We start from the raw sequence: 15,571 nt of genomic DNA on the forward strand, positions 1-15,571 counted from the left end.
ATTTTCTGAACAAGAACAGTTCTGTCAGCAGCTGCCAGTTTCTTGAAATGAAAGCACTTTGCAAAACCCATCACTCTTAATTCCACTTTATGCATTTCAGGCAGATATCACACATGCAGTTAGGGCCCATCAGAAACTGTCATTCCTCCCTATCAACTCATCTGGCTGGGGCTTCAAGATCCTTGTCTTCAAGTCTGTTAGGTATAGGACAGCCCTAACCCCCTGACATTTCCCCTCTTCTCCAGGCTCAAGGGAATTCTTGCTACTCTTTCCAGCCTTCAGGTAGATGCAATCCACTGAATGTCTCATTCTCAGATCCCTAAAATTCCTGTCTCTGTGACTACTAACAAAGTCCTAAGCCACGATGACCAATTGATACGGATAACAGTGGATAAATTCTACCAATATATAAACAATTACAAGAGAAAAAAAAAATCATATACTTGTTTTTATAATGATTCCTGGTCTGCTATATGACAGTGAAGGGAATGGGACCCAGCCCCTCCTGTATGCATGCAGGAGCAGATCTTCAATAGCATATGATGAACTCGATTCTATGTTTTTCTTTAGGAGCAAGAATGAAAGGAAGGTGGTAGTCTTTGATATGTGTGGAAGCTTGAATATGGTTCCTTTAACTTACAGATCTGAGGTGAAGTTTCTGTGCACTAAAATGCAAAAGGGAGGAAGGTTGTAAGGCAGATGTGATGGAGCTCCCACAAAATGAAGAGAGATCAGCTAGTCAATGTGTCCTAAGTATCACGGCATATAAAACTTCTCCTGCAACAAAAACCTCTGCAGGAAAGAAACTACTTAAAAGAAAGAGTATTTCTTAACTGAGGAATATGCCTTCAAGAGCTCCTTTCCACCTCCAAGGGACATCCCAGCTCCAGCTACTCTGAACCTGCAGCTGGAGATTTTGTAGTAAAAATACACAGCTTGGGAAATGAGCAGAGCTCTTCCATTCACCCTTGATTTTGTTCTGTGCAAGCTTTTCTTCCAGCTTACCTAGTCATCAGGCTCCAGGCTGGATCCTTGGTACGGAGATGAGTTTCTAAGTCCTCTGTGTCATTTGGAAGAAAGGATATTCACAAGAGGATCTGAGTGCGCTAAGGGGTGACAGGTATCCACAGAGAATAGTGACATCTCAAAGGAGCGTCAGCACATTTGGGTGCATTTGCCCATGCACTTTGCATGAGAATTCTGTGTATGTTAAAGTGATCATTAATTTCTGTCTCAAAGATTCACTTAAAGCCCCAACATTAAGCTTACTTGGTTTGCTCCAAAATGAGCAAATGCAGTTACCAGCATCTCCATGTCCTGATCTTTAAAGATCCTGGCTATTTGTCTCTACTTACCCGCTTATGAAGACGTTCTGCTTCCTCCTGATACGCAGCAAGCTGTTGCTTCCATTGTTTGACATTGGCAGTGGACTCCAGCAGGGCTGCTGTGAGCTTAGCATTATTACCCTTGAGCGTGGCCAGTTCTGCCTCCCAATGCTTGCTGATTGTCGAACTGCACAGAGCAAAAGAGAACAGTCAGAACCCTGAAAAACTCTTTGTGCTTTTTTTCTTTATCTTGTAATTTTTTTCCCTGAAATATTCAGGAGTAAGAGCAAGCAAAAATTCCTTAACTGAAAGTTCAAAAGAGAATCCAAGTGCTCAAAAATCATGAAAACTTGAAATTCAGAAAATACTAATCAAGAGAATTCTTAATATAGGGATATCTTTTTGGCAAAATAAACTATAACCTCCCAGTTCAATGTTGCACTTTATTTTAAAAGATGCTATGGATATTGAAATTCACAGCAGCTTCCCAAAAGCAACAGCATCTAATTCTAGAATATGTAAATGATTACTCACCATTTATACATATTATATACATATATACATGGAGTGCTAACACTTTTTTTTTTTTTTTATCTATGACTCTATGAAATATATTCTGGAAAAGGATTTGTCACCAACCTGATTTAAAAGAACAAATGTAGTGCTTTAGAACTACAGCTTATTTGCCTTAATGCAGCCTTTTATGCCTGCAAATATACTTTCTTTATTAAATACCATACTTAATTTGTACTTACAAATTCAAAGACCTTGAATTTCACTACCATAAAACCATCACTGTTAATATGCCTTTCTTCAGCAAAATCAGCAAAGAGAGAGACTAAAGATTAAGGGGCACAGAGCTAACACTGCTTTATTGCAAAGACGGAGCTGAGCTTGGAGCTTACTGGAGTAGCCTTTGCAGGAAGAGTTTATTCCCTTAGCAAAGAAGTGGCTTTAATTTTCACAGCTAGTTAGCCTCTCATCATCCAGTCTGTACTTTGCACACAATAAGCAAAGCAAAGACATCTCAAACACATCAGGTGAATATATTAGTGCACAAATAGATTAGCAATGTTTACTTGTATAGGGCCAAAAGAATGAGGTGTACACCTACCTGGAAAACACATACAGAAAATCATTTCTTTTGTCTAATTAGATCACTAATGAAGGCATCATCCAAAAATGATGATTTCTAACTCCGACAAAAAATATTTTGCATATGAACATTATTTTGTATATATGTTTACAATATGTAATTTAAACTCTACACATTAACAGCTAATCAATCATTCTGTCACCATTTTACCCACCAACTTTCCTTTTTTTGACTTCATGCATCCACACAGCCCATCCTACAACCGCATATTTCAAAAAGATTCCCATACAAGATCCTTAGGCATCCAAATCTAACCAGCCATTATGGAATAATCATTACCAACTCAGATCACATCCACTGTTCTACTAAAATATGAGACCTGATTCTGCTGTGTTCCTGCATCTCCTCCCAAACACATACTTCTTACCCTTGCAGTACAAGTGAGGGTTTGTTTTATTTTTGTTTTTAACTCCTGTAGCATTTCATGATCTATTCAACTCATCAGAAGCTCACCACTGGAAATTTTAAAACTTAAATGACAAAATTACAATAATGATAAGCCTACTTCATCAGGACACACTGACTAATACATTACAGAAGGTAAGGACTACTTTCTGTAACACTGTCTGCATTTATGTTTCTCTGATCACATTTACTTCCAACAAATAATGTAAAAAAGCAAGCTAAAGAAAATCATACTCACGTGTCCTCCCTGTGGTACTCATCCTGCAAACAAACATCCACACCAGCTGTTTCCTGCAAGTGGCTACTTGCACTCAGTAGCCCTGCAGTGGCAGCACTAGTCGCTAACTGTGTGGGGGGGACAGGCACACATTTACCAAACTTGCCTTGCGACCCATCTTTCCTCACTGAAGAATGACACGTAGAAAGTTTTATATTTATGTAATGAGCAGATTTTATATTTATGTAACATAGCAGATTTGTATCCAGGAGAGTTACTGGCTGAAAACCCTTTGATCATTTAATATTGTAATTTAACATGCAAAAAGAGTAGTGAATGGATTTTTTCAATGTAATAATTTATATGCCCACAGTGATACAAGGTAAACGCATAAGTAATGAAGCTTGCAGAAGCCAGATCTCTAGCTGTTGCTTAATAAGAATGTAAGTTGGATTCCTTGTGCTTTTCACCTTTACTTTTTGCCACTGTCCTTCCTACCCTGACAAAAACACTCTTGTGCCCTTAAGTTATTGCTTCTATACTACAATGTCCACATTAAATATTACTGCTACAGTTACCCATATCTAAAACTCTGAAGTTGTCTTTGGAGATGTTTATTTTTAAACTGGCCATTTTCCATTGGATTCTACTTGTTTAATTTCTCAAGCTTACTTGTATCCCCAAGAAATCAATACAGTGGGCACAAGCACATCTGTTGCAATGCACATGTTATTTGTGCATAACATCTTGTTTTTTCTATAATTCCTATCCTACGTTCCATAGATTGTACCACAAATATAAAAATATGTACTTAAATCTTGCATTCTACCTGAAAATACATACTACCCAAACTTTTCTTGTATCATCCCGCATTCTCCCAAACCCATATAACTATGGGATGAATACTATACAAAGTACTAAAGACTTGGAAGCTTTGCATTTCTATGCAAGACAAAATCCAAATGCGGTTGAAATAACTTTTATTCAATTCTAGTACTGATTTACTTTTTTTTCCAATAATTTCTCTACAGTTGTAGCTACTTCTTGTAACAACAAAATTATTGCTTAATACCTTCTTCCACTCTCTATTTGAAAACACAGAAAACACTTAAAACTTAGAAAAGCTGTGCCGGTGGGTAAAGCCAGGGGTCAGCACCATGAAGTAAAGAGTAAGAATGTCTAAAAAGACACCAATATGACCTAGTTACATGTAAAACAAATCCTATTTACAGACACTAAGTACTGCAGGAAGAAAGGGCCTGTGGAATGGCACCCTCCAAGTACTGTCACACAAAATATGGGGTTTATCTTAACTCATGGCACACACTCAGTTGACAGAAAACGTCCCTCAAAGGCAAGATTGTGCACAGAAAGTAACAGTGCTGGGATGCTTTATTTTAATCTGTCCACAACTATTCCAGATAAAGTTTAAAAAGAAAAAAAAAAACCCTAAGTTTTGCTTCATGGATTCTTTTGGTTAAAACTGGTCATACTTTGATTTAAATTAGTTTTGGAACAGGTAAAAAGGACACCTACAGCAGGCTGTTCTTAAGCCATGCAGAAAGCATCTGCATTTATGCCTACCCCTACAGACAGTGCCAAGCTGGTTCAAATTTTCAGGCAGCCCCAGAAACCCATGCTTTTGGTAAAATGAGTTCTCCTTCAGGCATGAAAATACCAGGGCTAACACCCAGAGCAAGAACTGCACAAATTCAGAAACTGAAAACACAGGCGTGGAGAATTTAGAGAGCCCACAACCACCATCCTATGGGCTAGGATTTTGATCATGACATGGCTGCATTACAGTTCCTGGGGACTTTTGCTTTTGCTTAATTCACATTTGAAAGGTTTTTCTTAAAAGGAAATTACTTTTACTAAAAGCAAAAGCTTTTTATTAACAGGAATCCACTTTACCTTCAAAGCATTAGATTTTGCCACAAGAAATAGGGAGTTCTGTCAGATTGTCTTAAAAGTGGCAACGAACTATCTAATTGACAAACAACCATCCTTAATGTGTTGTGAGATTATTTGTCTTAAAGTGATTTACTCAGTAATCAAAGTGATCCAAACTGCAACACAATTTCTACCAGGACACCTTTCAGGTTTACACCACGGGGCAAAAAGCAGAGCTGTATGTATAAATAAGAGACACGAGGACACATACATTTTGAATCCTGAAGCATAAGAGTTCAAACTATACTTTGTTTTGAAAATAGTGCACTTCTTCGCTGGCAACATCACAATTTTAATACTTATTTCTTCAGACTCGCCAAAAGCAACGTCACTGGCTGCCTCATGTGCTTCAGATTTCCAGATGTCTTTCAAAGTAGAAACTTTCTTAGCACTTCTGCTTCTTGCCTGTTTCCAAGCATGAAAATTCTACTGCTTTTTTAAAAAAATACATCAAAACGTAATACAAAGCCTGGCCATTTCCTTCGTGAAACTTCTGAATGTCTGAAAATAAGTAGCAAGTTGCTTTTCACACAGGCACAATACATTATAGTAAGACAAATAGAAGAGAGAAAAGGAACTTGTGAGAGAGAACAGCAAAATACAAGTTTTATTGAACTAACTGATAATGGTTTACCAAAAAATGCTTCCATTCCAGAGGTTTAGGTCATGTCGATAGCTTGTAAAGTTACCTTTAGAATACCACCTATACATAGAGGATCCTAACTTGCTAGCGAGCAAGAGCTCACCTCCCAAGCTCCCAAAAAATTTTGGGAAAGCCTCCCAAAATCTCAGATCTTTGCCATAGATCATGGCATTTAGTAGGGATTAAATATCGAATGTGTTTAGTCTGAACACTGTATGGTGCTCCATTTCCAAGGCAAAGGATTCAAAAAATATATATATATATATTTAGATATTTAACACCTGTGAGAGTACTTCAATCACTAATGAAAAACACTCTTAGACCAACTGCTTGCTGGCATCCTATGACTTAACTGTGGCAGCCTCTTAAAGGTAAAGGAGAATTCAGTGATTTCCCATATTTTTAGGCATTCTGACCACTTAACATGGAGCCTGTCGTCATTCCCACTGGCCATTAGCTACAACTGCAGCAAGTCACTGAGGAATGGCTTTGCTATCTGTCCATCTGTGACCTGAATAGAGTGCCAGAGGCTATAAATGCATGATTATCTTCCTGGGCAAAGTAGGTCACTTAACGAAAATTAATCCTAAAAGCTCCAGTCACAGTTAGAGAAGACTTGCAAAGGAGGGGCTGAGGGGCACACATTAATGAACTGCATTTAGATAGAAGTTATTTCAGAAAAGGCCCTCACAAAATAAAGAAACAAAAACAGTCCCAATCAAGAGAGAATTTCTATTCTTTGAAGTAGAATCAGTAACTTATCCAGCTTCCTAGATTACATGTTATACAAATAATAGAAAAGATGTTTTACGTTTACTTTCAGACTTACAGAAATAAATTATGTGCAGAATTATGCTTTATTAATTTTGTATGTTTTTAATATTGGATTGAATAAAAATTGCTGCTTAAGAATGGCATCAATTTTCAACTGAACTCTACGGTAGCTGCAGTTGCAGAGACTTACAGTTACCCAAGAGCAAATTCTTCAAGCGCTGTCGTGCTCTGCACTGCAGGTAACTGGTGAGCAGTATTACCAGTACTAGCTTGGGACGGCAGAAAGGAACAGCTCAGCTGAACAAGAGAGGGGCGGGCTTCTCTACAACATTTGGCGCCTGCTGCAGTAACTGAATCCATATGGCTTGACACGTGTGAACGGGGCAGCTCCTGGGGGCCACTGCACACATGACAAACAGCAGCAACGCGGCGGTAGCTGGTGGCATGAGTGCTGTCACCGCATGGGAGCGGCTGCCAGCCAGCTGGTGACAATGCAGGGGCTGCTCGGGGTGAGCCCTGCTGGGGCTCCTCCTGGTGAGCCTCACCGAGCAGCTCCTCCCCAAGCTTAAGGGGGCACAAAGGGGATGGCCAATGATTGGATTCCATTATCTTAGTATCAAGAGAGCTCTAGCATACCCAGAGGAGGGTGTTTTTTGTTTTTGTCTTTTTTTTTCCCTCCACAATAATTTAGGTTCATATAGAACTCCTAGGTGGATCAGGGAATGAATTCTGCACAAGATCTTTATAGAGTGCTCCATATGAAACAAAGCCACGAAAGCGCTCTTCCACATGGGCTTGAAACTGGATATTGTTCCTGGCTGAAATAATGAAAACTTATTCTTACAGCAGTGCTTTCACAGGGTGGTTTTGAAGGTAATACCAAAAGCTTCAGATCACACTGAGTCCCCAGGCTGGGACAGTGAGAATGCAGCAATGGGCCACGATTCTTATTGTCTACGTCCAAGTGACGTGACTGCGCCATTAGAAATGATCATTCTCTTGGTACAGAGGATGACTGCTGCATCCCTCCAGTTATTCTGAAGACTCACAAGATGCTTCCTCTCTCACTCACGCTAAGAAAAAAATTACTGTGACTATTAAAATAAAAAAAATCAACTCATGACAGCAAGAATTTAAACATGACGGTTTCAGAGTTTTTCCTGTAGTCAGTCCAAAGTATCACATGCCCTTGGGCACAAAACTGAATTTGTTTAGTCCTTCTCTGCAATAAAGAAGAAAAAGGTTTTGTTTAATTCTCCTAATTTGGAAGCCTAGAGTAAGAATGCAAAAAGGAGCAGTGGATTGGGTAGCCATCAGATCCCATCTCACTTTTCCTGGAAAGGTTAGGAAAGAAGTCCTGAGTTGTTGCTGCTATTTTTGCTTTTGTACAAAACTGTCTGCTTGTACAGGCCCAACGGACTCAAGCAGTCAAAAGACTCTAAGCTTATGTGCATGAGGGGTAAACATCTGCAGAATACTCAGATAACTCAAGTAAAGGACCAGGAAAAAAGGGAGAATGATGGTAAAATAACAGCTTTTACAATAAGGAAATTTTACAAAGAAAAATTACCTCTTGGTGGCTACTGCTTATCTCTTTTTATCTGTAATTGTGATTAACTGGACACAGGCAAAAGGATGTCATACTGGGCATTAACTAAAGTTTGGATAAATTGGATTTTTTGTAAAAAAGGAGGAAGTCCCCTCCAAGTTATAATCAAGAGATAATTACCAGGAAATTGCTTTGAGTTAAATATTTTGAGCAAGGCCAATGAAAAAATAATTAATATTCCAAGAGATCCTTATCCTTAATTAGAGTATTCAAAAGAATTTTTAGCAAAGGAGGATAGCTCCCCTGGGGAGAGAAGTAGGAACATTAACTGAGCATGAAAGATCTTTTCTTTCCTTTGGGATAAGGAATATCTACATGATCTCAGTGGAGTTACATCAGCACAAACCCAGGGAAAAATAGTTGTAAATCAAGCTCTTCAGAGGGAATAATGTACGCAGCTTAAATGACAGATTTGATCATAGCAAAAAAAAGATGAAGGAGGCTCTGGAAGCACAGCCCACTTGAAGGGAGGACACTAATACAAGAGACACTCACCCCTACCGAAAAGGCACACTGACATCGCTGATGAGAGCATGAGCTGAGGGCCTACTGCTCTTTACAAGCACTGGAAGTTTATCCCATTTCATGATATGACTTTTTGGCACAGCCCTTCGCTGAGCTCAGAGCTACATCAAGCTTGAACCTCTAATTCTGATGCCAGAGTACAGGCAGGATGGGCAGAAGGCCTTTCCTGTAGAGTTTGGAGCAGGGGTGCTGACGGAGTCTTTACAGGGATCTCTTCTGTGCTGTTTCACACATGTAATGTTTCTTTGGCATTTAGCCTTTCAGTTTGACCATGACCTCAGATTTTGAATCATTTAGAGTCCACACGCAGCCTGTAAACAGGATAATCCTCCTGTCCATAGATCTGTTTTAGAGAACTGTGTTATTAGATACATCTTTTCTTACGCTTTGATTATCAGCTCACTGAGATAGGGTCAAAATCCTTGCACTAGGAACTTGAGGGATGAGGCCAGCCAAAGAGACTTAATAAGGATACAAACTCTTCCCAGTGTGTGGCAGACCACACACTATATGCTACATAAAGAGGTAGCTATATCATCAGTGCCTAAACCAACTCTCAGAAAGTTGTTTCCAACTTCAGAAAACAGCCTTAGTTCACGGCTCACAGAAATCACTACATAGAGAACTTTCCAATATATGGAAGCCTGTCACTGAGGAACAGAGAGGGAATTAAATTCTTCTTGTGAGGGACAGTTGCCCAGAAGCAGCCTGCCCAGCAAGCTGCTTGGCGCTGGAGCTCTGTTCCCAGTGACAAGCCCTCTGTCAAGCAAAGTAGGGCTGAAGCGCCCTGAGAATCCGGCCACCCGCCCCAGGCACTTACCACCCGCCCCGCCAAGATTGCTCTAGTCTACGTCAGCCATCTAAGACAGGCCCAAACACTGTTCACAGGATAAAACATACACAGAGCTTGCTGCCATCTACGCAGCCTTCCACCATCACCCTTTCAGGGCTTCCACAAGCTGCCATGCCCACCTGAAAAAGCCTGGCCCATGCAGTGGGCATCCACACTTTCATGCCAGGAGGATACCGCTCTCGCAGGTGACAACGCCACCCTCACACCATTGCAGATGTCTGCAACTGGAAAAGAACTCTACATGTCTTAGGGGCATGAAGTGAGCCCCAAAGAGATTGAATGCCATTGCTAGAGCAGGTGGATGTAGTTCCAGCCATGGGCCTTGGCCTGTTTCATTTAGTCATACAGCAAGACTGTTGCAATGGCAGCTCAATGCTGTGGGGAGCAGCGGGGAAGGAAGCTCAGGGCACAGCTGCGCAGGAGTTGGGATCGTGGCGCAGAGCACGGGTGCTGCAGGGATGGGGCCGAGGGGAAGGGTGGGCAGTGCTGTCCCCTCTCCCGCCACAGATTGGGCACATGCCACATGCACAGGGCTGAGATTCCCTGGCCAAGTCTCCACCTGCATTTCTAGGTATTTATCACAGCTCAACCTTGGCAGAATCGCCTTGCACTTCTGCTAATGACAGCAAGTATTGTGACCAGCTAGAAGTGGAAGATTTGCAAGTGTTTTAGATGTGCGTTTGAGTCTAAGATATCTTGTAATATCTCTGTAAACCTCCAAGATTCCCTAGTGCCTGGTTCCCATTTTACTATAGTAACAAATACTGAATTTAGCAGAACAGTTAGTACAGTTATGGGGTCTTACAACTCCAAGATGAAAAACAGAAAGACATTCTGTAGAAGGACCTACAAAATATCTGGACAGACAGTTGGATAAAGATCTTGACTGATTACTCGCTGGCCCGAGCTCAGCTGGTACATTAGATTATGTTATGCTATAACATCAAATAACAGTTGTGGTGCTATTCATTGTCGCATTACGGCTGTCAATTTGCTTATGCCAGTAAATACAATGACACACATTAATTGCACAGTTAGTGGAGAGGTTCAATTGTCAGTTCACATGCTGACTACAATATAATTTTGTTCCATTAAGGAAGCAGAAGCTATGCGAGATCATAGCAAATTTAATTAAGCTTCATTTATCTCCTATGATAACCATACAATTACTTAGAGTCAATAGCCTAAATATAAAGCCCAAATGAGATCATCTACTGAGCTATCAGAGGCACTTTAAGGACCAGGCATTATATTGAATGAACTCTAAGATCACCATAATTCACACACTGTGTCTATGTAGTTAAAAAACTTGCTAGTGAGTTGCAATAATTATTAGTGAATATTGCCACTTCTGTTGTTTTCCACTTCTGTTTTTTAATAGAACAGAAATATTAAATTTTCTTTGTTTAAAGAAAATCTGAATCTCAGGGGAAAAGGTTGAATTTCTTATGCTTGTCTTAAAGTCAAGACATTGACTTTAAGAGGCAAAATTTTTAAAAAGGCAAAACAAGAGAAATTATGAGCTCCAGTCCCTGAAACTGGACCTTTTTCTATAACCTATTTTCTCAGGTGAACGCTGAGGAAACCAGCCCTAAGCAAGTTCTTCTATCTCCCCTTAAACACCAGCCACACAAACAAAAACTAGAACAAAACCAACCCAAAACAACACAATCTCTGATCTAGAAAAAACTGATCATGGCATCTTCATTCACTGGTAGTTGCAAGCTCTTAGTCGAGACTAACTGTGCGTTCTAAATGATTCTGAGAAGAGCTTGAAGGAAGCCAGCCTGGGTCAGATAATTTGTCTCATAATTCAGATGTAAGTTTTAGAAGACTCAGAGAACCACCTCTTCTGAATTCAACACTTAATCGAAACAACGATTTCAAAGAAGACTATAAAGTCTCCTTAGAGTTTAAGTAACTCAACACAAATCCAACTGGGATGCAAATAGGAAACAGCTTCATGAGCGGTAAGCTACGATTTCACAGGGAGCAGAATGGACGGCAAGTTCCTGTCCCCTTCCAAGGCTATGCCTACGGACCACTAACTGACCACTGTTAGTCAGTGTTAGTTAGTCAGTCCCTGTTAACTGACTGTTTATTCTCTAGCGTGGTTATCCCTGTTTCACTTACATGAATGGCATCTAGCATAGGAAAAGAGAAGGGAAAACTGTGTGATGCCAAGACATCAAAAAGTCAGCTTTCCTGAGCCTCCCACCATACTGAATATAAGGCCCAGCATGCTGAAGTGCTAAAGTAAATAACAGGAATAAAATCTTTGGCAAGTATAAAAAGGAGATCATAAACAGTGCTCTTCTGTAACTGCATTAGTTTAAATTCTCAGATTATTTTCTAAATAATGTGAATGCAAAAATCTCAGTCTTATACGGTGACCTATTAGATGACAGTCTGTGAGTGTAGGAAGCTATTTTAGTCATCCTCTTGAAATTCAAACCAATTCAAAAATGAATTTCCTACATAGAAAAAGGATTGGCTTGAGACAATCCACAGCTTATTCTATAATACACAATCTCACTTTAGGAAGGGAAAAAAAGTCAGAATTACTTTTTTTTTTTTTGACAAACCATAGTTGAATAGCTTATTGGAAACATGAAGCACAACTCAGTTTTAGTAGAGGTTTTTATTTCCTAAATCATATTGATTCAATGAAATGACTTCTTGAATTTGACAAGTAGCATATGAGTTGATAAAAAAAACAAGATCTCTCATATTCTACTTTACTGTTGATTTGCGCTAACTCAATTCATTACCGACAAAACTAGATGACTGTTCAATATCACTGCTATCCTCCGACAATGCTTATGGATTAACAGTTGTCCACGCCACCTATATTCTATTCAGCAGCTTGATTTCATCTCAGTAAAGACCCCTGCTATATGTTCAAGACATTGATCAACACAAATTACTTTCTGTCAGTACTAAAAATTGTTGGTGGCATCTACAGAGATGGCAGAGATGGCCAGAGAAGGCATTTAAAAGACCTGCCACTATGGGTACTTGAAACCTCCCTTAAATCATAACATAGATAGAAAGTTACAGCTGCTGGTCTCCATTTAGCTGTATTTCACATTTTATTCAAGCTAACTGTTCCCTCAATAAGAGTATGATATATCGAGCACTTCTATTTTTGACAGATAAGGTATTCTGCCTCTATCCTTAAATATGTTTCTGCCCCAAATCTCCAAGTGTGCAGGAAGAAGGGTGCTATTGAACTTCCACTGCAAGGTGACTGCCTAGGTCAGTCTCAGACAGAATGATTCAACACGACAGCCCTCCTGCCATGATTATGGTCAGTATCCCAACTGCTACATGGGCAAAGCCTGAATGTTTTATATATGTGCATTCTGATGCACTGAAATTGCTTATAATAAAGAGGCCGTGGAGTTCTATCCATTAATTTTTACTTTCTTCTTTAGGAGACTTAAGCTATCTTGAAACAAACCATCACCAGGAGAGCAGGATGAGTGAGAGCAGACAGGGAGCCACTGCAGGGCGACAGGAAGCCAGAGGATGTGGTGCTGGGCTCCTCCACAGAAAAGGAAGAGCACAACTCTGAACCATATGCTGCTACAACGCACTCTTTCATGCTGGACCTGATAAAGATGGCTTGGTGGACGAAATCCATGTTCCCCATGTTTAGACATTAAAAATTTAAGAGAAACAAGTATCTTCATATGGTCAGGCATCTGATTCATTTTAGGTGCCCACTGAAGGCCAAAGGTGCTGTGGAAGCCCCTCAGCATGTTTTGAAGCTCAGCTTCACATGAATAGAACAGTTTATCTTTTCTCCCTGAGAGAACGCAGGCCACGCATTCTCCAAGGAATTATCCCCTCCCCTAGCCTTTTTTCCCTCCTCCTTTCTCCAAATCATACACCTGCTCAAGCTACACGTCCTAGTTAAGCTTTAGCTAGGGCACCAAAGGATCAAGAGTTGCAGCTATTTCCTCAGCTCACTGTTGCTGCTTTCTCCACACCACACAGAACTTGGCACAGCTGAACATATATCTTACACCTCCAACAGAAAAAGTATCCATAACTTAAATACTTCTCGCCAGCTATTGTTTGCTCTTTTATAGTCAATCTCCAGGGAGACAGCTATCTAATTGATTAAATTTGTAAGTCCATACAGGCTTCATTAACACAACCCAAAGTATTTCACAACTGAAAAAATATTTCTCTCTGAAACTATCTTGCCTGTTTTAGCCGAATCCACAATTAATAATTCACAATGATCAAATGTGGAAACACACCGTGGCTTAAGGTATATGTAACTGAGGTGAGATTCCCTTGCCATATAGCTAACAGTGTCCTTACAGATGCCAACAAGAATAAAACAAGTAACAAGGTCTTAGGCTTAAATTGCTGCAGAGGATGGTGCTAGACAAACTGTTTTCTGCTTCCAGAGTGTTCCATTTCCCCAAGGACAGGGGACAGTTAAGAAAATAACAGAGAAAAGACCAGAGGAAGACACAAATACATAAATTAAATTGATCGCTTCACCTCCAAGGTGAATTGTTAGACTGAAGGTATTTTTATTTGTATTCTCAGAAGTTATGGAAAAATAAGTTTCATACTGCTTCAAGAAAAACTATTTAGTCATTAATGTTGCCACTACACTTGTATGTTTATCATCGGGCATTCCAGAAGGCTGCAAAACTATAGTCGCATAACATAAAAAAGATTTCAGAAGGGGGTTTCTCTATCTTTACACATACGTGCGCAACCATAACCAGAGAGAAAAAGACATGAAGAAATTTAATTTCCCAGATTCCAGGCAGCTACATTAAGTCATGCCTATTCTTAAGATTCTTAGATTGAATGGTCTGCCCGAATACTAACCTGCTTTTTTTTTTTTTAAACTCCAATGAAAAACAATGTTTAATGCCACCAAACAACAGTGTTTAAGAGAGGTGGCATTTACATTTTTTGTTACCTAGAACATGAAGCAAGTATGGTGAACCGAATGACAAATGTTACCCCTATCGGCTTATGGTTATAAAATTATTTATTAAAAAAATAATTTTCCTTTTTATAATAGCTTCTTTATTTCAGAACACTTCATTAGAATTCTTGCCATCTCAGTAGATTCCCGACATATGGATGATGTTATACAAGTACTGACCAGTTGGACAGTTGGAAAGGTCTCTTCAGCAGACAAACACACTTTGGTTATCTGAACTATGGAATAGTTTTTAATAATTTTCTGGTTTTTTTTAAGCTGTTTTTCAGCATGTAAAGTGTTCAGTACAGGTTCATTTTCCTGTACTTGTAAGGGGTATGACAGAAGGTTTTTTCCCCATGACTACAATCACTGCTAAAAGTTACACATGTTCATTCCTGTTCTGTACACCAATTTTACAAAATCTAGAGCTGACAACCTTTGAACTTTGAGATAAGTACCATAAATAAGAAAAGAACTGAAAGACAGCAATGCAAATTGTTCTGCAGGATACTTAAAAGTGACCTGTAGGCCATAAAATTTCAAATCTCTTCCATTTTCTTTTAGAATTGTGTGCTCCATTTCAATAATAGCTACAGGGACGGGAATGGGTAGCTTGAAACATGGGCCTACACTCTTCTCCTGTTTCACAGAAGCAGACCATGACTACAAAGCCTGTATGGATATAGGAAACAGTAAATGAGCAAGTCTGAGAAGTTTTTTTTAGTGTTTGTCTACCAAAGTTATATAAATGCTATATTTTGTGTTGACAAAAATAAGCGTGTAAGTCCCTAAAGTGGATACAAGTTAATAGAAATTTTTAATCTTCTAAACTTTTAGAAGATTATATTTATAACTGGCTATTGAGACAAAGTGGTCAGGTCTGTCTCTGGAGAGAGGTAAATCTTGTGTGCAGATGGGTACAAACTGGGCAGTATTGTTATCTGCAGAACAGATTGCAATAGGAAAATCTTATTGTAAAAAGTCAAAATTCAATGCTGAAGAAATCTCCCCATCTCCTCATGGGGAATAAAGCCCAAAATGAAGGTAAGAGTGTGAATGGTTCCTGGACCCTGGTTGTGAAATGCTCTCACTGACCAACATCCCTAACGAACCACGAGGAGACAGGGAAGTTCGACTTATCAGACTTT

General features: G+C 39.5%; 1 protein-coding gene across 1 annotated transcript in view; it reads right to left on the reverse strand.

Annotated features, from left to right (window-relative positions):
• Positions 1–15,571, reverse strand: part of HOMER1 (homer scaffold protein 1) — an 84,630-nt gene that overhangs the window by 16,884 nt on the left and 52,175 nt on the right. Inside the window, exon 7 of the mRNA XM_026035426.1 lies at positions 1,356–1,512. Coding sequence (XP_025891211.1) covers positions 1,356–1,512 — 157 coding nt within the window. The remainder of the gene's footprint in view (positions 1–1,355; positions 1,513–15,571) is intronic.

This window comes from Nothoprocta perdicaria, unplaced genomic scaffold (assembly GCF_003342845.1).
Source record: "Nothoprocta perdicaria isolate Ctin4 unplaced genomic scaffold, notPer1 scaffold_1, whole genome shotgun sequence".
In the NCBI taxonomy this organism is placed as follows: Eukaryota; Metazoa; Chordata; class Aves; order Tinamiformes; family Tinamidae; genus Nothoprocta; species Nothoprocta perdicaria.